Source organism: Bos grunniens, chromosome 29, assembly GCF_055505025.1.
Source record: "Bos grunniens cultivar Pamir isolate PY7600 chromosome 29, Bosgru_T2T1.0, whole genome shotgun sequence".
Taxonomy (NCBI): Eukaryota; Metazoa; Chordata; class Mammalia; order Artiodactyla; family Bovidae; genus Bos; species Bos grunniens.
Window position 1 is genome coordinate 41,300,521 of NC_141193.1, and position 22,447 is coordinate 41,322,967.

At 37.4% G+C, this 22,447-nt stretch overlaps 1 protein-coding gene across 15 annotated transcripts in view; it reads right to left on the reverse strand.

Moving 5' to 3' along the window:
* The window catches only part of DLG2 (discs large MAGUK scaffold protein 2), a 2,335,250-nt gene that overhangs the window by 1,823,627 nt on the left and 489,176 nt on the right, over nt 1-22,447 (reverse strand). Inside the window, exon 1 of one of the 15 annotated variants that reach the window (XM_086384626.1) lies at nt 18,466-18,958. The exons of 12 other annotated variants lie outside the window; for them this stretch is intronic. In XM_086384626.1, coding sequence (XP_086240752.1) covers nt 18,466-18,495 — 30 coding nt within the window. In that variant the 5' untranslated portion in view covers nt 18,496-18,958. Of the gene's footprint in view, nt 1-18,465; nt 18,959-22,447 lie in introns of those variants that run through there. 2 more of the 15 variants (XM_086384624.1, XM_086384621.1) reach the window with 2 other exon arrangements.

The window sequence follows — 22,447 nt, forward strand, 5'->3', positions numbered from 1 at the left end:
GTATACCATATGATATAAATAAAAAGTGACATGGACAGAGGAAAAAGATGTATCTCATCCATTTTTAGGATCAAGAGTAAGGGATGAGCAAGGACCCTGAAAAATGGTGCAGAGAAACTGAGGCCAAAGGCTAGACTCCTGAACTGTGACTGACTGAGTCAGGTATGGCTTTATAGAGAAGATACTTCGTTTTTCTAGTGAAGATTTTAGGAGTGAAAGGATGAGTAGAGGGCCTTCCAGGAAAAGGGATGCCATGCACCAGCTGATAGTGAACCAAGGTGTCCTTGGACTTGGTGAGGAAACCCCTTAATTTTGGGTCACAGAAACCTTGGAATGAGGGCAAGTATGATTCTATGCTACAGGGAAAGCAGACTTTAGCCATTCCCCTGGTTTATTTCTACTTCACAGCTTATGGACAGCAGGGAGTCCTGCCACAGAGTGGACCTAGAGGGATCCAGGCTTGATCCTATAAAAACAAACAAAAACTCAAGAGGTTCTCCTGAGTTTGGTCTCTGGAAAAGCACATAAGGTATCTTTCCCATCTTTTCCGAAACTCTCAGGTGTTTGACAGATAAAGAAAAAGAGATTAAAACATGATGTTTTCAAGGGGCAAAATTAAGTGCCATGGCAGAACTAAAATGACTGTACTACTGTATTTCCAAATACATTGTGAGATGTAAAGTATGGTATAAATGTAAGGAATAATTACATTTAAAGGATGAATTATTGTAAACATCATTATTTAAGAATTAATGCTTAGTCCATTCTAAAGGAGATCAGCCCTGGGTGTTCTTTGGAAGGAATGATGCTAAAGCTGAAACTCCAGTACTTTGGCCACCTCATGTGAAGAGTTGACTCACTGGAAAAGACTGATGCTGGGAGGGATTGGGGGCAGGAGGAAAAGGGGACGACAGAGGATGAGACGGCTGGATGGCATTACCAACTCAATGGATGTGAGCTTGAGTGAACTCCGGGAGTTGGTGATGGACAGGGAGGCCTGGCATGCTGCGATTCATGGGGTCGCAAAGAGTTGGACATGACTGAATGACTGAACTGAACTGAACTGAAAATTACTAGAAAACACATTTGCTGACTAGTGCTGCACTCAATATGCCAGCAAATTTGGGAAACTCAGCAGTGGCCACAGGACTGGAAAAGGCCAGTTTTCATTCCAATCCCAAAGAAAGGCAATGCCAAAGAATGCTCAAACTACCACACAATTGCACTCATCTCACACGCTAGTAAAGTAATGCTCAAAATTCTCCAAGCCAGGCTTCAGCAATACGTGAACCGTGAACTTCTAGATGTTCAAGCTGGTTTTAGGAAAGGCAGAGGAACCAGAGATCAAATTGCCAATATCCACTGGATCATTGAAAAAGCAAGAGAGTTCCAGAAAAACATCTATTCCTGCTTTATTGACTATGCCAAAGCCTTTGACTGTGTGGATCACAATAAACTGTGGAAAATTCTGAAAGAGATGGGAATACCAGACCACCTGACCTGCCCCTTGAGAAATCTGTATGCAGGTCAGGAAGCAACAGTTAGAACTGGACATGGAAAAACAGACTGGTTCCAAACAGGAAAAGGAGTACATCAAGGCTGTATATTGTCACCCTGCTTATTTAACTTATATGCAGAATACATCATGAGAAACGCTGGGCTGGAAGAAGCACAAGCTGGAATCAAGATTGCCAGGAGAAATATCAATAACCTCAGATATGCAGATGACACCACCCTTATGGCAGAAAGTGAAGAGGAACTAAAAAGCCTCTTGATGAAAGTGAAAGTGGAGAGTGAAAAAGTTGGCTTAAAGCTCAACATTCAGAAAACGAAGATCATGGCATCTGGTCCCATCACTTCATGGAAATAGATGGGGAAACAGTGGAAACAGTGTCAGACTTTATTTTGGGGGGCTCCAAAATCACTGCAGATGGTGACTGCAGCCATGAAATTAAAAGATGTTTACTCCTTGGAAGGAAAGTTATTACCAACCTAGATAGCATATTAAAAAGTTATGACCAACCTAGATAGCATATTAAAAAGCAGAGATACTACTTTGCCAACAAAGGTCCATCTAGTCAAGGCTATGGTTTTTCCAGTGGTCATGTATCGATGTGAGAGTTGGACTGTGAAGAAAGCTGAGCACCGAAAAATTGATGCTTTTGAACTGTGGTGTTGGAGAAGACTCTTGAGAGTCCCTTGGACTGCAAGGAGATCCAACCAGTCCATCCTAAAGGAGACCAGTCCCGGGTGTTCGTTGAAAGGACTGATGCTGAAGCTGAAACTCCAATATTTTGGCCACCTCATGCGAAGAGTGAACTCATTGGAAAAGACTCTGATGCTGGGAAGGATTGGGGGCAGGAGGAGAATGAAGGGGATGACAGAGGATGAGATAGCTGGATGGCGTCACCGACTCGATGCACATGAGTTTGGGTGAACTCCGGGAGTTGGTGATGGACAGGGAGGCCTTGCGTGCTGCAATTCATGGGGTCGCAAAGAGTCGGACACACCTGAACAAGTGAACTGAACTGAGTAATATATGCTTTAGTATAGTTACATAAATTTCAAAAAATTGGGGGAAAAACACAACTCTTTGGGATAACTTCAAATCATTGCAGCTATATAATGTGTATGTATACATTCATACATACATACATATTTGTGTATACACATATGTATATAAATAATTGTACTTAAAGAAATAAAGATTTTCATCCAATTAGTTTCCTAATATGCCATAAAGATGCTTTGCCACCCATGAACTACAGCTTGCCAAGCTCCTCTGTCCATGGGACTTCACACTCAGGAATACTGGAGTGGGTCACCATTTCCTTCTCCAGGGCATCTTCCTGCCCCAGGGACAAAACTTGTGTCTCCTGGCATTGGTGGGCAGATTCTTTACCAGTAAGCCACCAGGGTAGCCCCACAGGAAATTTGGGCAGGCCCAGAAAGAGAAACTCCCTAAGACCAACAACAGTGATGACCCAGGGTCTATTACTAAACTCTCTTGTCTCAGTTATGACGATTAAAAGAATTAATACAAGTGCTTAGAATTATTTCTAGACATAATCAACATTACATAAGCGTCAGCTATTTTCTTTGTTTTTGTTATTATCATTATGATGATGTCAGGCTCAGAGAGCAAAAAATATGACAATCCCAGGGTAATAACTTTCCACTCTCCTTTTTTTAAATTTCCCTACCGTACTTCAAATCTGGAGGGATCAACAACCAACTAGCAAATGAGAAAGAAGAAAAAAAAAAAAAAATACCTAGCCCTACCTATAGCATTACCCCAAAGCAGACACTCTATCTGAAGACCCCATAGTAAGAAAAAGAGAATATTTAATCAGGAAAAGTGTTCAGAGTTCTGATTACTATTTGAGACTGGACAATTTTAATTACTTAATTGAGGCTGTATTTGTGATTTTAAGTGGCTGTAGGACTTTTAATTCTTTGCAAGTACCTGGAAAGTCATGGACTGCTTGAGTTTTCATCAAGACAGCAAAGTAGGGATCACTGACACTAAGAAGCTTTAAATAAACAATTTTGTATAAAATAAGCTACAAGGATATATTGTACAATACAGAAAATACAGATAATATTGTATAAAAACAGTAAGCAGAGTATAATCTTTAAAAATTGTGAATGACTATATTGTACACATATAATACACAATATCATTCATCAACTCTACCCTGATTTAAGAAGTTTTAAAGTAACAAGAGAGAGCCCAAATAAGAAGATTTCTAGTACTACATCCTGCTTGTTCAAGATATCTACTACAGATAATAAACCCGCTCATGGTCAGCATTAACATTTGTCATTAAATTTGGGGCTTAATTCCTCAATATTCAACTTTATCCCTTCCTGGGCTTATCTTTGTACTCACTTCCTTTCATTAATATTTTCTCAGGTGTCAAAGATGTTTAAAATGAGTTGGCCTAACTAGTTTCTTAAGAAATCCTTAGTAAGATTAACATTGTGCTGGGAAATCATGCATTCAGCTCTTCTGCAAATGAGAAAAATGCTGCTGACCCATTCTCCAAAGGATGCTGAATGCTGAGAGAGAGAGTTTTTCAGGAGACAGTGATGGCAATGCTGAGTCATGATCACGTTTTCCAAAATCTCTTGTGACTCTCCAAGCAGGCATTTGCCTGGGTTAGCAGAGGTGCTAACCAGTACATAAGAGGATGAAATATGTCACGTTAAAATCTTTTCTAATCATTTGGCTACCTGGATAAATTAACTATGATGAGTTATATAAGCTCTGAATGTTCAAAGCAGACCACATTTGAATATTTATCATATATGAGTGTCACTGTTGGAACTTATTTTATGGCATCAATGGAGAGAGGGCCCTGGAAGAAGGCATTTCCCAGGTCTATAATAAAACAATATTTATTGAGTACTATTAGATGCCAGGTACTTGAAGTGAGTTGTTAGTTCATTCTAATATTAAATTACTTATCCTGAAAAGCAGTGGAAGAAAGCGTTTAAAACAATGAGGAATCCAAGGTTTTAGAATCCATATTTAGAATGCTAAATCTGTCACTTTTTAGCTCTGTGAATAAGTTTCTTAGACTCTGTGAATTTCAGTTTTCTCATCCATAAAGTGGAGAGAATAATACCCAGTTTAAAGGATTATTATTAGGATTATATAAAATAATAATGGAATATATTTAACCCAGGGTCCAATATACATTCTAATCAGAAGTGTATTTATTTGTATAATAAAATATATTTATTAATTAGAGACATATAAGTTAATAAGATTAATACTTATTAAACAGAGATTTTCCCCCTATCCCACTTGGCTTCTCTAAACCTATTTTCTCACCCCAAGTATAAAATAGTATGCATCTCACAAATCTCACATGTTCACTATGAAAATTAAATGAGAAAAACTATGAAAGTGAAAGTTGCTCAGTTGTGTCCGAGTCTTTGCGACCCCATGGACTGCCCATGGAATTCTACAGGCCAGAATACTAGAGTGGGTAGCCTTTCCCTTCTCCAGGGTATTTTCCCAACCCAGGGACCAAACCCAGGTCTTCCGCTTATACAAAAGTACTTTACACACATCAGGAATTTTAAATCTAAGTTTTCAATTTAAGTTGGAAAGAACATCTGAAATACTGCAACAGTTTTAGGATGACTAAATTTGGGAGCTAGAATTGACTCTGCAGTCTGGAATCACATATTTGAAATAATTGGTCTGTAAATATTTCTAAGAAATATATTATATTACAGAATTTTGTGGAAGCATCTTCTGATAATCCCTGAAGCTCTAGAAATCTCCAAAGTTGAATTATTCCTACGTAGTTAGATTCAATAGAGTAATTTAAGCTTCTAAACACGAGATTAAAAATACAGTCTTGTAAAGTACTTTAAATGACATTGATATTTGCATGCTGTCACTGCATCCTACTGACATAATAAGATGAGACAAGCGAAATGAACTACAATTGTAGTTTTCTCCTTGCAAGAAAGAAACTTTGAACATTATCTACTACCATAGTCAATGAATACTTTTCATTGGTAGATCTATTATATCATAAACTACAAACTCCTGTGGAAACAAAGCCTGTGATTTTTAAAATAAGCTACATTTTTCTTCCTGACACATTTTAAAATTCATCTGTAAAAAACACCTCGTTTGAATAAACAGCTAATGAAAAATATCTAAAATCTCAGGTCTACCAAATAAGGCCCATCCTTTGAGGAAAGAAATGCCATTCAGAAACAAGATCAAAGCAATTCATTTCTATTTTCACTGCTACCATAGAGACAAAGAAAAAACAGTGAAGAGTTTTAGCTGACTTAATTCTTCCTGAAATTTATAATTAACTACACAGGAAAGGGGACAATTACCATATTTCTAAAGAATAAAGGATTTAAAAAGTTGAGCTTTTGATAAGACATAATTATAACCTATTAAGTATGCAGTTCATATCAATTTGTTCTTATAATCTTCTTGAGTTTCCAAAAATTGCATTTATATTGGACAGTGTTTTATGAAAAGTACACACAGAATGCCATCACTTTAAATGTAGCTAGTTCTCTCTTGTCAGAGGTTTTTCTCAGATATTAAAAATTCTGCCAAAGCCTAACACAAAGATAAGGGGGGTAGATGGATATTATTTTTGTATGTGCCTTGTCTTTCTGACACCTATGAATATATGTTTTTGGACAAATGTTAATCAATGAAAGAATGTTCAGGCTTTTGTAGATCAGGCACCATAGCCAACATCAAGCAGTCAGCCAGGAAGAACTAACAATTAGACCTGTCCTCGATTTAAATAGAACTTCAGATTGCTAAGCAAATTACATGTGTGTTAATTCAGGACAGTTTTATTTTAAAGGACTAGCAAGAAAGCACTATAGCTTGAAATCCTAGAGGAGTCATAACAAAGACCAGGGAGGGAGAATTTCTTTTTTTTTTTTTTCCTAAAAGTATGTTTTCATTTATGGTGTCTTTAGCAAAGAATTTTCAAGTACTTTTTATTAGCAAGAAAATCTCTAACTCCTCTTCACATTTTCTATTTAGAACTATATTTTCAAATAAGTAATTTTTTGGAGATACCATAAATACAATGTGATAAATTATATATCTCTTTGTAAAAGTATGAACTATAGGAGAGGTAAATTTTGTTTTAATACTATTATTTCAACTGTGTCTTATGGACCAAAACAATTCTTGCTGATATGGGTAATAAATGATATGACTTGTATCTTTAAAATTGACTTTTGGAATTTTAAAAAATATGTGCAAGTGGTCTTCAGGGAGAATCTCTGTTGTCACCTTTATTGCTACGTGGAAAAGTGATATATTTGATTATTCTGAGGCATTTCTGTCTAGGGTTTTCAGAATAATTTAAGAACATATTTGAAAATGACTAAAAATTTTAACTCCTATCTCAACCACAAAATAACAGAATACCTATTTGGGGCTCTGTTTGCATAGTGCTGATGTCATCTTTATAGTTCGTTGGATAAATTCCAAGCAGTAATCATTATTATGTTTTTTTAAGTTCCTTTTAGAGGCTACTTGGGGTAAAACCATTCAATGGTACTGATACATTTTGTTCTCTAAAATGCAAAGCAATGCTAAAAAAAAAAAAAAGGCAGAAGTGCTGTGAACTTACTTTCCGTTCCTAGACAAGTTTGTACCCTGAAAGCTGAATGCAATCTAATGCATCCTGCTTTGGGGGGGGAAAAAACAACTTTTATTATTTCTTCAATTTTTTTATGACCAAGTGATTTAGGACAATAAAGCCACTTTTAAATTTTCTATTGTACAACTTTAAGACAAATTGTAATGTTTTATACTAAAATATACTATATAATCTAAAAATTATTAGACCTTTATTAGTATAAATGTATTATAAATACTAAATATAATTTCCCCTAAAACTAGGTTAAGTATCATATCATATAGAATCTCTGAGAAGCTAAACAGATATAAGTTGGCCTTTTTTTTTTATCAAACTGAAAATCTGATCTGGCTGCTTTAGCTTTTATGTAATATTAACACAAATGTGTTACTGACCTACAAGTATTTTAAATTTGACACTTAAAGGTTTAAATGATGCTCATTTAAGCTGCTTTATCAGAGATGTGATACAGTTGCCATTATTCTTGGAGCATGTGAGGACTTTTACCTCTTTTATCCCATTTCTTTTGTACTAAAATGACATTTCAAGTATCATTTCAGGTCTGGCAATCATTCACAGAGAAGTTCACCAATCACCTGTCAACTGAACATTCTATTGATCAGAATACAAAGATACCTTTCACCAGTATTTCTTGTGAAGTACATGCTATATAAACATACACATATGTGTATGTATAAGTTGTAGGAAGGAAGTGCTTCCATCCACTTCCTTCCTAGTTCATTTACTTAGTCAGCAATGTCTACCAAATGTCTGTTACATGAAAGAATCAATCAACACTTACAGTATACCTGTCAGCACCATACTAGATCAGTGGCTATAAACCTGACTAATAACTTCCCCATCACCTTCAAAGACATCACATTTTAGCAAGAGATAGGCACGTGTAAAAACTGATTGTCCTGGATGATGACTATTACTCAGATAGGGGCTTCCCTTGTGGTTCAGCTGGCAAAGAATACGCCTGCAGTGTGGGAGACCTGGGTTTGATCCCTGTGTTGGGAAGATCCCCTGGAGAAGGGAAAGGCTATCTGCTCCAGTATTCTGGCCTGGAGAATTCCATGGACTATACAGTCCTTGGTCAAAGAGCTAGACACGACAGAGCGACTTTCACTTTCACACAGACACAGATCTCATACTTAGGACACAAAGATTGACTAGCTCAGTTCAGGAGAACAGTATCAAGGAAGATATTTACAGAGAAATCTGCATTTGAGTTGAGTCTTAAAGGTTAAAAAAAGCTTATTAAGAAACCATAGGCTAGAGAGTTGAAAGGCATTCTAGACAAAAAGAAAAGCAGGTATATAGAAACAGAATAGAATTCAGATTGTTTGGGGAACTAAATATAATTGACTACAGTTAAATCTAAGGCATGAAGAGTGATGGGATCAGAGACAGGAAAGTTAGACAAGGGCCAGAGGAAAGAGGCCCATGTATATGAGGTTAAGCTAGTAAACTTTATCCAATAAGCCAATTCTTAAATCCAAGGGTGCAAAAGCAACTGAGTATACAAATCATCTAGTTATCTTGCTAAAACACAAGTTCTGACTCAGTAGTTCTAGCAAGGGACTCAAGATTCTGCATTTCCAACAAGCTCTGAAAGGATGCCATTGAAATTGGTCAACAGACCACACTTTGAATAACAAGGAAGTAGGGTACTGGGGGAGAAGGCAATGGCAACCCACTCCAGAACTCTTGCCTGGAAAATCCCATGGATGGGGAGCCTGGTAGGCTGCAGTCCATGGGGTCGCAAAGAGTTGGACATGAGTGAGTGACTTCACTTTCACTTCTCACTTTCATGCATTGGAGAAGGAAATGGCAACCCACTCTAGTGTTCTTGCCTGGAGAATCCCAGGGACAGGGGAGCCTGGTAGGCTGCCGTCTATGCGGTCACACAGTCAGACACGACTGAAGTGACTTAGCAGCAGCAGCAGCAGCAGGGTACTGGGAACTCCTGAAGGGTATTAACCAGAATTGCAACATATATACAAAGTATACACACAGGTATGTGTGTGCATGTATTTTTATTTTGTAAGGAAGGTCCCAGTTAACAGTGTAAAAAATGTAGAGGGGTAAAAGGAGGGGCAAGGTAGGAAGAATGAATGGGAATTGGGATAGATTGAAATTTAGGGGAAAATAAAAACCAAGATCAATTCCCACTTTTCTAATGATGACAATTGGGAAATGGCATTGTGGTAGGATAGAACAACTTGCATTTATCTAACCATAACAACTGAGAAAGGAGCATACCATTCAATGAGCAGATAATAGAGTGGGAGAATGATTTATGCTCAGAGGGCTCCAAAGAATGGTGGTTTTCCTAGAACTTTTGACTTAAGATTACTTAATGGGTAAATAGAACTCTAAATTCTAAGAATTTATTCATTTACTGTCAAACCACTTTTTCACAAAACCTGGTGTCTTCTGAAAGTTTAGTTCAAGAACTGAATTACTTAGATGCAAAGAAATGGATATGTGTATGCAGGAATATTGGAATAGAGGTATTTGGGGGAGAATATTTTCATAGGATTTCAAATCTGGTACTAATTTTGAATGTACACGAGAAAAGGTTAAAATATCTGGTCTCTTTTTCTCATCAATAAACACCTATTAACCTGGGAAAGATTCATGAAAGCCCAGAGGAAATCCCCATTACCATGACTATGTAATAAAAGTTTGCCACTACAGTGGTAACTGACTTGTTGAGTTAGTGATCATACTTTGAAATTTATCCTTAAATGTCAGATTCCCTAAATAAGAGAAAAGGAAAGAGGAAAATAAGGAGGAGAAACAGGAAAATTCGCATCTATACGGTGACCATACATTGTGTATAGCCGCTATACTAAGCCCTATGTGTATGTTTATACTTGCTGTCTCGCTTGCCAACAATGTTCTTCCCAAGATCTTCATAAAGCTGGTCCTTTCGAACTTCTCTGACCACCCTATCTAACATAGCCCTGCTCTCTTTTATACTCATCTGTCTCTATATTCCACTTCTCAGCTTTTTAAATTATAGCAGCTACTGATGCCATGTTTGCTATCTGGGCGCCTATTAAGAGCCAGTCTCTTCACTCTCACGGAAGTTCTCTGAGGGCAGGGTCCCTGTCTGCTTTATTCACTGTTCCACCTCTACTGCTTACAGTACTGCCTGGCACATGTATGCACTCAGCAAATATTTGTGGAGGCAATGAATATTGTATTTAATCTTCACAACACCCCTTTGAAGTGCTTATTATTATTTCATTTTACAAATAAAGAAACTGAGATTTAGTTTAAGTAATTTGGCCCAGACAGCAGAACTAGTAATTGGCAGAACTAGGACTCCAGCAAGAATCTGACTCCAAAAGCTATGCTTCTGAATCCTATACTGTGCAGCCACTCTAAGCCAAATTGTTGTACATGTCAAATGCTGTCCAAATACCCAATACTCAGTTTTCTGGGATACCTAATAATTATAAGGCCAATTTGCTTGGGTCCCTGTAATTAACATAAAATTAGTTCTAACACATAGATGGATACAGCTCTCATTTTTTTCCACCTCCCAGTATGTTAATGGTATAAGAGATTTCAATTTACTCTAGGATTTCCTCCTTTCAATAATTTTAGTCATCCTTTCCATATCTAAAGTATTTTATAATTTTTAAATAAACTCATTTGATTCTCTACAATAATCCTGTGAAGGAAGTACGCATAAGTCAGTTTTATTATCCCCATTTCAGACTTGAGAAAATAAGACTCAGGAAGAGTAAACTGAATTTTCTAAAGTTGCTAACATAATAAATGGCAAATCCACATCTATAACTTTATTTTCTGAACCTGGGTCAAACACACATTCCCAAATTGCCTTTGGTGAAACATGCATATGTGCAATGAGATAGGTCTCTCAGAAAGCTGTAATCATTGATAATCTGCTTTAAGAAAATCTTATGTACAAACATTCAGATGAAAAAATGGGTAAATAATAAAAGGAAGTGATAAATTACCTTATACTTTATAAAGACAGTTATGCATTTAAAAAATTTTGAACACAATAAATGTACGTAAATGTTATTTGACTTGCAAAATGTGATTTGCACTTGTTTCCTTTGCAAACCCACAGTTATCTCATAAAATAAAATTTACCTAAATCCTCCCAAACTCACAGCTCTTCATAACACTCATAGCTTTTACTCATAGTGTCAAGAAAGGGCTGATGTTGTGAATAACATCCTGGTAATCAGGTTTGGCAGGAAAGACTATTTACTACAGCTGTATCAACAGATGACTGGTATGATTCATATGGTACATTCTTATTCCATTTCTAAAAGTTTACTTTTACAAGCTAGATATGTGTCCAAAAAATACAAACCTACAATTAATTATGAATAACTTTAAATTAACCATTATGTGGGTGCATTATTTTTATTTAATTAGATGTTTAGGTTGAGAGGAACCAAATCCAAAATGTAGTATCACGAGTATGTTTTAACTACATTATAAACGTGAAGTTACTTAACCAAGAGACACTGACAGTGGATAGGAGCACGGACGTCAGTGACAAAGACCTGGGTTTGAATTCCCTCTAGGAAACGGCCTTGCTGTTTCTTCAACGGTCTAAGGAGTAGAGGAGTTAAGTTGTCTCCGTGTCAGAAATATGTCCCAGGTATTACATATACCAAATCTAACTGGAGATTTTAGGAAAGGTTATGGCATGAACAGCCAGACCTGGAAGATAAGTAAGACTGAGACAGATGGCTGAGGCCATCTAGACAGAGGACTAGGAAGTGCAAGTCTCCAAAGCAGAAACACGGCTAACGCCTTCAAAGACCAGAGTGGAGCCAGCAAGGCCAATGGGCAAATGAGTTAAGGAAGGACAGAAAAAGTAGCATAGATATAGAAGTAGTCTGGTCCATGAATTTTCTTTAAACATTACTGGAGTATAAAACACAAAGAAGAATAATGGAAGATGAGACAGGAAAAGAATTGAAGTGCTAGGTCCAGGGAGATCTACATACTAAGGGAAGAATCTGGACAACCACTCATCTTGAATTCAAGCAGGGCCTCCATGTGAGAGTTATGCCATTGGGTGTTTATATTAGATTGATCATTCTGGGAGTTGTATGGAATACTTAATAAAGGAAATTTAAGGTATTATATTAATGTAATTAATATGCTAAAGTGTTTTATGCAATTAAAATGGTTAATCCCAGGTTACTAATGTAGTCATAAAATCTTTTCACATTGGCTCTTGTCCCTTCTTTTCTATACTAAAAGGCCAGAGTTTATTAAAATTTCCCTACTATTAGCTGTATTTCTGCCTCTCTCAGCCACCCAGCAGATTTTTCCTGATCCATTAAGCCTCCTGTTCCAATTTCCGCTAAGTGGGCCTGCCACATTGCAGATGCTTGGTTGAGATGTTATGTGTCAGGATCAATGTCACTGGCAGGAAAGATATGAGAAGAGCATCATGAAAAGACAAGAAGATGGGGAGACTGCGGCCCTTCACAGGGCCCCCCACTTGCACCATAATTAAATAAAAGTAACGCACCCCTACAACATAACATGCTAAGTACTCTGTAGTTCTTATTGTCAAAACAATCCTGAAGATACGGACCATTTTATAGAAGAGAAAACTACATTTCAGAGAAGGTCATCTAGTTACTGAAAGGTAAAACCACTATTTTTACTGAACAGGCGTAAGGATGGGCAAAGGGGAATGTGGCAGATAATAGGAGAGAGCTCAAATCGGAGAAATAAAATGGGTGAGAAGTCAGGGCAAACTGGGATTTGAGACCAGGGTTAATGATGGAAGGAAAATTCTATTTCCTTTAAGATAATATCTCAACTTGATTTTTATAACTGGGCCTCTACTCTTTCTGCATCCTTTGTTATCTTGCTACTCACCGTGGATACCGTACATCCAAGCCACACTGGGATATGCCATTCTCCCACTTTTCTCTCTTCTAGCAATCTGTCACATCTGGGACTTGACCTAAAACACTATTTCCCCCATTGTTTCCTCCATTCTGCATAATCAGTCTAATTGTCACTTCCTCAGAAAACCCTTTCCTGATATGAAACCCCTACCTATCCTGTAATCCAATACAGCAGATTCTTTAGGTAGCCCTGTGCTCATTTCCAAGCACCCTACACTTACCTCCTATCACACATTGGTATTTCTATAATTGGTTGTTTTCCCATTAGACTAAAAGTTTCACGAGAACAGATTGTTCATTATATCCCCATGCCTTCCAGTGTCAGGCATATATTAAGCCTTCAATAAATACTTGTTAAATGAATAAGATGAATGAATGGATGTGCTGCTTCTATAGCTGCATGAGAGCAGATGCAACTATATAACCACATGAATAAATAGCTTTCTCGATGAAGACAGAGCCACTCAGAAAAAACATTTGTTGCCTCGGTGATTTGTTTCATTTCCTCTACATAGAGCTCTTCTGGAAAACAAAAATTATTTTAGTTGCCCTCAAAAAAAAAAAAAACCTAAAGTTGGGAATACTTCCATGATTAATATACTTATAAGAGTACAACATAACCCCTTTTCTATTAAAAATAATAAATAATACATATTAGCATTAGCAAAAATATCTTTCAAATGGCCAGCAACAGCTATTCCCTTTTAGAAATTCTAAAGGACTGTAACTCTTTTAAAAAGATGGTGGGTTGATGAATACAAAAAGTGTTATTTACAGAACAGATGTAGTATTGACATCAATAAAACCCTCTTTTACGCTGCCTGGTCCACATTTCATTCTGCTATTTGAATTTTATTATGCACATCAACCTGTTACATATATTAACAATTGACAGTACAATCATGTAATTATTTTTTAAATTACAGGAATAACAACATGGGTGTGAGTGCACGCACAGTTGTGTCCAACTTTTTGCGACCCTGTGGACTGTATCCCACCAGTCTCTTCTGTCCATGGAATTTTCTAGGTAAGAATACTGGAGTGGGTTCCCATTTCCTACTTCAGGGGATCTTCCTGACTCAAGGATTGAACCTGTGTCTCCGGATTGGCAGGTAGATTCTCTACCACTGAGCCACCACATTGCAACTATCTTTATAGATTTTTTAAAAAATTTTTAAATGTCTAATTAATGGACACTTGAAATATGATTCACCCACTACTATATTTTAAGATACTTAGCGTACATGAATAATTTTAGTTGCAGAGATAATATACTTTAGAATAACATTAGATTAAGATAGAAAAAGGAAGGACCTCAGAGATGCATTAATATACACTGTTTTACAGGAAGGAACACTGATGCCCAGATGCCTTTAGGTGTCCAAAGTTACAAAGTACAGATTTACTTTGATTTTTTCACAGTTCCACATTTCTTCTGTTCTTGTATCAAATCCCATATGCTATTACATATGATTCTTGAGAATTCCTACATAGCAAGAGAAAAATTCTACCAACTGTTCATATTTTATTAAATTTAGCCCAAAATATTCTGCCTACTATCCAGAACTGATGTCCTATTGACCAATCATCTAACAGCATGTTTCTGGCTTAACAGAGGCTAACATTATTTTCCTTGTTTTCTGAGTGTTAGGTGCTCAGTGGTGTCTGACTCTGTGACCCCATGGACTGTAGCCCACCAGGCTCCTCTGTCCATGGAATTTTCCAGGCAAGAATACTGAAGTGGGTTGCCATTCCCTTCTCCAGGGATAATGGAACCCAGGTCTCCTGCATTTCAGGCAGATTCTTGACTGACTAAGCCACCAGGGAAGCCTTGTATTCTAGCTATTATATCCCCATCATTGGGATTATTTTATTTTAATTATTAAAGACATATTTAAGAACTGTCCATTCTATAAAACATGTTATATCCAGTTACTAAATTGTGTTTATTGGGATGACCACATTTTTCTCAATGACCATATTCAAAGAAAGGGATAAATTAAAGGTATATCTTGGGAGTTGATCAATAAATTATCCCTTAGGTGATTTTTTCACTATGCCAGATATTGTGCTGTGTACTTTCAATACTCTCCTGCCACGCTGCTTACATATAGGTAATATCATATCTTTTTCATAAATGAGGAAATTGAGATTCAGGTAAGTTAAAAACTTATTCAAGTCCTAAAGTCACTATGTGTGAGAACAACGATTTAAATCTAAGTCTTGCACCAGAGTTCTGCTCTTCAACCAAGTCGTGTCACTTCTCTTTCCTCAGTAGTGACATTTGTGACAAAAGGGCTAAAACGGAACCTGAACAAAAACACTCAAAAGAGAAGATTCAATCTTATACAAGTGACTTATCTTAACATCAGAAATGACCTTGGGATCCACATGAAAGAAAATCTGAGTTTTCAGTTGCTCTGATGATTTTCTGGCCGAAAATATCTTACCCCAAAAGTATAAGGTTCTGCAAATCAGTCTGGTCAGACTGGAGCACTTAAGACCTTAAGCAATCTGAGTCATATGGGTGAGATCTAGGATTACTTTATTGGGGGGGGTGCAGGGAGAGTTAGATTATTATGAAACAGGCCATAATCATTTCCTGCCTTTTACATGCAGAAAAACGGAGAAGAAAAACACTTCTCTGGTATGTCTAATGGATCCTTTTATATTGCCATTTTGCAGTGCCTTGTCTCGATTTGTCATAATCTCTCCTTTCATTAATCTTCTAACATTATTCTTAAGACTATACAGCAAGCTATGAAGAGGAATTTATTTCCATGGTGTGTACAACAGAAGGGAGAATGGAGAGAGACCCAAGAGGTCATAGGATGTAAGGCGAGAGTTAAGTGCATTTCATGCCAAGATGGGAAGGAAAGAAGAGAGCCCATGGAAGCACCCATGCTTCCTGCCACTGAGCACTCTGATGGGAGTGGTGGTCACATGTGCTCACTGAGTTGAGATAGATGAGGTTGAACCTGGACACACCAGAGAGTTAGTCAGCAGTTCCAGTCTCGCAGAAAGTGTCAACAGAGCAAAACTTGAAGAAAACCTCTCAGCCAGAAGTGCTAGAAGGTGGACTCCTTGTGGAGAACAACGTGATGGGGGCTGAACTGAGAAAGAATGAAAATTTCCGAGTTGTTGGCAAGTTTCCTGCCAAAAAGTCCCAGGAAAGTGAAACAAGGGCATCCCGAGTACATAGTCACTTGGGGGAAAAAAAAAGAATATCAGTGGAGGTGGCTGAAGTGAACAGGATTTGCATTCTGAAGTCCCTGAGGAGCTCTCCTCACCCATATGCAGCTTTTAAATCAAGCATACATTAATTACCATTTAAACATTATAATAGGACTTTCCTGGTGGCTCAGATGGTAAAGCGTCTGCCTACAATGAGGGAGACCCGGGTTCAATCCCTGGGTTGGGAAGATCTCCTGGAGAAGGAAATGGCAACCCACTCCAGTACTCTTGCCTGAAAATTTCCATGGACAGAGGAACCTGGTAGGCTACAGTCCATGGAGTCTCAAAGAGTCAGACATGACTGAGCGACTTCACTTTCACTTTCAAACATCATAATATAACTTTGTTGTAAGTAGTTCTGTCCTAGAGAAGCGTTACATGTGCCACCCTAGAAATAGTCATGAACATAATTAATTCAGAATATTCATGAAATTTCACATGGATATTTATCCTGTTGAATTGTATAATTTACATGATAACTCAAAATGCTGTAATAATAACTTTTATTTCTGATACAGCATTTAAAGCAGAATAATAATGTTTCTTACCTTATACCTGTAGTCATTAATATTCTGATAAATGGATATATAGCACATGACATGTTTTTTAATTAGCTTATATTTTTCAAATTGAAACAGATTTCAGTGTTGATTTACTTTGTTTAATGCAATAGATTTCCAGTTTTGAGTTCTAATTAATAAATTTTCATAACATTTTTAAAGTACTACTTATGTTTTATAGTATTTTCAATTATTCTGATTTTGAAATAATTATGAAATATATGTAGGTCAGATTTGACAGCATTCTCTCAAGAAAAGTAACACCAGGTGTAACACCTCAGGAAAAGTAAAACATATTTCAGAGACTATTTCCTGGATTAAATACGGAAATACAAACTCCCACTTACCTTTTCTAAAAAAATCATTTTAGTTTATTTTCATTGACAATTGGAAAAACTGAATCAGACACTTGGCAATTTTTTTAAATAAAAGAAGGTATTCATCTAACTTTAAGGCCTGGTCCACTAACACAACTGGCAGTTTTAGGCTTCAAGTCCATTACCATCATCTGAAGCTACCATGTGATACTAGGCCTTATAGGAAGATAACCCTTAAGGTTTTCTGAAATATAATCTGTAAAAGTAAAAAATTTAAGGTCATACTATGGAGAACTTGGTTGGTGGGTTCAAAATTAAATAATCTTTTCTTTAGCAATGAAAGGGGATCATAGCGAGAAATCCATACTTATGAGTCTCATGCACTAAGTGATTGATTTTGTCATTTTTAATGGATGCCCAATCAATGTGAGATACTAAAAGATATAGCTCAAATTAACTCATGTTATGCTTAAATGCAGAATGAAAAGGGAGCTAATGAATTAATGTGTTTTAATTAGTTTTTTTCTAAAAATAGTAATTTCTATTCAAATAACCAATGATGATAAAACTGAAATACATTGTTCAGGACTGATAGAATAACAGAAAATGGGCTTGAAGTGTTTAGCTACTTTCTGTAAACCCATAAGAGAATTGCCTATTGATTTTATTCCACTCCCATTTTTGTTGCTATTTCTCATACTACAAATAATTTGCTTCTTAACACAATAGAAGCATTTCAATATTAAATATTGTGTTTGTTTGTTTCCAAATCAGAATCTAAAGAATTTTTCCTTTAAAAAATCACTAAAATGCAGAATATCAGAGTTCTCCAATCAGAAACAATATGTCAAGCCACAGTAAAGCTGATTGGCTTCCTCAAGCATAGAAGACATGGTCTTTAAATGAAAAGCTAATTAACACACTCAGAAAGACTACCCTGATATGTTAAAATGATGTCTGAGCTACAATACTACTACAGATATTTTAATATTGAGCTATAAATAGATGCAAAAGCAAATCCTGCCGTAAAAAGCACAGGCACATTCTCCTTTCATTTGTACAAACACACAATATCACTTTAAGAAGTTGAAAACCAATAAAGACAGGACCCTCAGACCCTCGTGGGGAACAAAATGCCCAGCAAAGTAAATTATACTAATTATTTTATCTCATGCACTGGCAGCACCAACCAGAGCTGTTTAATCACAGGACCAGAATAAGAATAGAAAAATGCTGCACACGACAACAGCTCTACTTCCTATCCTACCTTTGTGGTGACAATGCACAGGCAATCCATCCTGGATCCCTACACAGGACTCAGTGCATGGAAATCACACCAGCAAACCAGCAAAGGTGAGAAAAGCCTTTCGGTAAAGAGCACACAGAAAGAAGCAGAGCCTGGATTCTGCACAGACGGCTTTTCCAAGGGGCCCCCTCATGGGAAACTCGAGCCCTCCTCCATAGAGCTCAAGGCATGCAGGATTCTCCTAGGCACCGGAAAATCCCCTAGAAATCAGCTCCGGCAAAACTTCCCGACGGCTTTCTGGGCTCCGCGGCTGCATGGTCCTTTAGTGGATTCCGTGATCGGAACAAGGCTCCCGGAGCGCCTCGCACAGTTCTAGCGTGGAGAGGAGTGTTACACCAAGCACCAGAGAATCACATTTCAGCTCTCGTTCCCGTTTCTGAATTCTGATCTGCGCCTTCAGTCTACCCATAAGATCTCCTCTGCCAAAGTCCCCCCTTAGCTGCCTTCCTCTTTGCTGCTAACAACTCTGAGTAAGCACAACACAAAAAAACTCCGCGGCCCATCTATCAGAGGGCTGGCGTTCTGCTGCCAGAACAGCGGCTTTGGGTAATAAAAAGCTATTTATTATGAGCATGATTCCCGGCAGTCTAAATGACTCGAAAGATGACTGAAAAGCGAAGGTGCGAGCGGCGCTGCATGCATCACATCTCAACTCACTTGCAATTACAAGGGCAACAGCTTACAAATGACTAACAGCTGGAAAAGGTACCGATTTTTAAAACTGAGGGTTTGAAGGCTTCACTTAGAAAATGTCAGCTTTCTTCTTTTATTTGTGTACCCATATGTGCCTTCTCTGACATATGAGCATACACAAACAATCTGAATATCTCAAAAAATAAGTATATTAGAAAATCGAGGTGGGAGGAGGTTTCAAAGCGTTTACAGAAGTTCCACAATCTGAGAGACAAAAAATGAGTTTTCCCAAACTTTTCCCTCTTCACTAGCTGCCTGCAGGCACTTATTATGTGGGCAGAGCTGTGTGTTCCCTTCTGCGGGTTTTAACAGCAAACGATTAACCCTCCCCCTTCGCCCCAAATCCCTCCCTTTCTTCCAGTGAAACTGCTGCAGAGATTGCCTCTGAGGCGCTTGACAAGCATCACTCTGGATAATAATATACTTTTTTTTTTTCATTCTCAGACACAGAGGCAGAGACAGACTTGAAGCAGAAAGAAACAGGGTAAAAGAGAATAGGGGGCGGGAATGAGAGAGAAGTGAGTGACAGAATGGAGAGCACGGACTGACCAATAAACATGGAAAATCAGTTTTCCCTCTCACTGGGGGGGGGGGGAAAGTCAACGGGCCCATGAATGACAGTAAGAGAAAATGTCTTGGGACCCCCGTATGTTAGGATCGCTTCTTTAAATAGCAGAACCATTCCCAATCCTCCCAATCCCTCTTACTTTTTTATAAAAAGTGTATTTCCTACAATAAATAATTTGAAAATGTGTGAACGTGTAAGACTCTTCTACCTTTCATGAATTTTTCAGGTTCTCATCTCAATATTCTCCTGATTGCTAAACAGATGAATGTCTCAGAAACTGACATGCCATTATCTTACCAAAATGAGAGCACTGTTTCTAAAGAATTCAAAATTTTTAAATTCATAGCAAATCGAATATGCGTTCAGAGAAGAAAAATGGCACAAAATTATCTATGATTAAAAGACAATTTCCTCTGAACTGTTACCCTACTGGTGTAATAAACTTTAGATAATTTTCAAGTTAAACAACACAAATAAAACCCATGTTCTAGTCCATTCAATTAGATAACTGTCTTATAGGGTTCATTTATATAGAAATACTAAAAAAGTACCATGTTACCTATGCACCTCATTTATTACATCACCATGATGCTTAATTTAATTCAATACTTTCTAAGCTTGTCTCAGAGTATGTATAATGTCACGACCTTGAGCATTTCCAAGTATCAAAGTGCTTCCCTGATATAACCAAACCATCTAATATGCAGTTGATACTGATTATCAATTCACCTTCAAACTAATCAGGCTTTATGTTCCTATTGCACTTTAAATTTGCAAAGCACTTGTGACCTTCTCTGGTGAGAATGTCCGGCTTGAAGGCTTAAATGACTTCCCAAGGACAGGTACCTAGTAACTTACTGAAAGTCCAGGGCTTTGTAAGTCATGATCAGAACAGAGACTGTTGAAGATTAGAAAGACAGAGAAAGTAAATTGAGTAGCTGAGGAAGATAGATATTTTACAAGATATCCTTGGAAGAAAGGTACCTTTAGAACTATATTCCATTTTCTTTTAATAGAGAAACTGCTTCCCTAGTGGCTCAGACGGTAGAGAATCTGCCAGCAATGTGGGAGAGCTGGGTTCGATCCCTGCATTGGGAAGATCCCCCAGAGAAGGGAACAGCTACTCACTCCGGTATTCTGGCCTGGAGAATTCCATGGACAGAGGAGCCGCAGCAGGCTATAGTCCATGGGGCCGCAAAGAGTCAGGCATGACTGAGCGACTTTCACTTCACATATAGTACAGAAAGCTTAAGAAATGGGCAAACTAGCACAGGAAGCCTGACGATTCTTTTGACCCTGGCTGATCATAAATGAAAACACTTTGTAAACTATAAAGACCTGCAGAAAAGAAAGGCAATTCATCCAGCATAGCTCCTGACATACCATATAAACTTCCTAAGTCATTCCTCCAACACACGTTTGTTTGATGAGGACTCACTATATGATTTTCTTTTTATTAATGTCTGTATCACCTACTAGACCATGAGCTCCTGAGCCATGTTTCTATATCCCCTTTCCCACAGTATGCACTCATATGGGGACACCAGGGTGAGCACAACCCAGCAGAATCCTTGCCCTCAAATGATTCAGCAGCTAAAGTATAGTACGGCAAGCACTTTGGGTATTTGAGAACCACAAGTACAAGTATTCAACCCAGAGTGAAGGAGTCAGAAAAGGCTTTCTAGAGAAGAAACTTTGAGCTGAGTTAAGAAGGACCCACAGGAGTTAGCTAGAAGTTGTGAAGAAGAAGAACTCTCTGTACTCTATTATATTTAAATGGAAGTGAATCAATAATATCGTTCATCTTTCTGCAATCAGCTTACATGAACACATATCCAGATGGTTTTCATTAAATAAAAGTACTTTAAAGCAGGCATTTCACAAGTTGAATACGCAATCTCTGCTGGGAGAAAAAAAAAGAGCAGCATATATATATATTTTTCTTTTTAAATTAATTTTTATTGGCGTATAATTGCTTTACAATGTTGTGTTAGTTTCTATTGTGCAGCAAAATGAACCAGCCATACATATACATACATCTGCTCCCTTTTGGACTTCCTTCTCATTCAGGCCACCACAGCGAGATTAAGCAGCGTGCCCTCTGCTATGCAGTATGTTCTCATTAGTTATCTCTTTTACATGGTGTCAATGGTATATATGTATCCATCTCAGTCTCCCAATTCTCCTACCCTGCTTGAACTTTTGTTCTTAAAAAAGTACAAATGTGCTATAAAAGCATATAGAATATATATGTTCTGTAGTCATTAGGTTGCACTTACCACAGGTGATTAGTTGGATAATGTCTGTATGTTTAGACAAAATTAAGTAGGTAACATTTTAAAGTGTAGTTCTACTTATGCTGCAGTTTTCTATTTTGTGTATACCTGCCTTCAATTGATTTTTCTCAGATATAAAGATGATAGAAGATAATTTACTCCACCTCAAGGGAAACATTCCTTTATTTTTAAAATTAACAAGGCATCAACTTGAAGCACTTCTTTTTTTTTAAACTGATACACAGCTCCATTGGTCCCATGATTTCACAAGGAGTGTTTGGCAAGATATAAAGTCATAGCCTGCAAACTGCTTACTTGATATTCTTTAAGGTTAAGGTTCCTGGTTAGCAAGCCAGGAACATATTGATTTTTAGTAAAACTTACCACTGGAAGTCTAATATCAGAA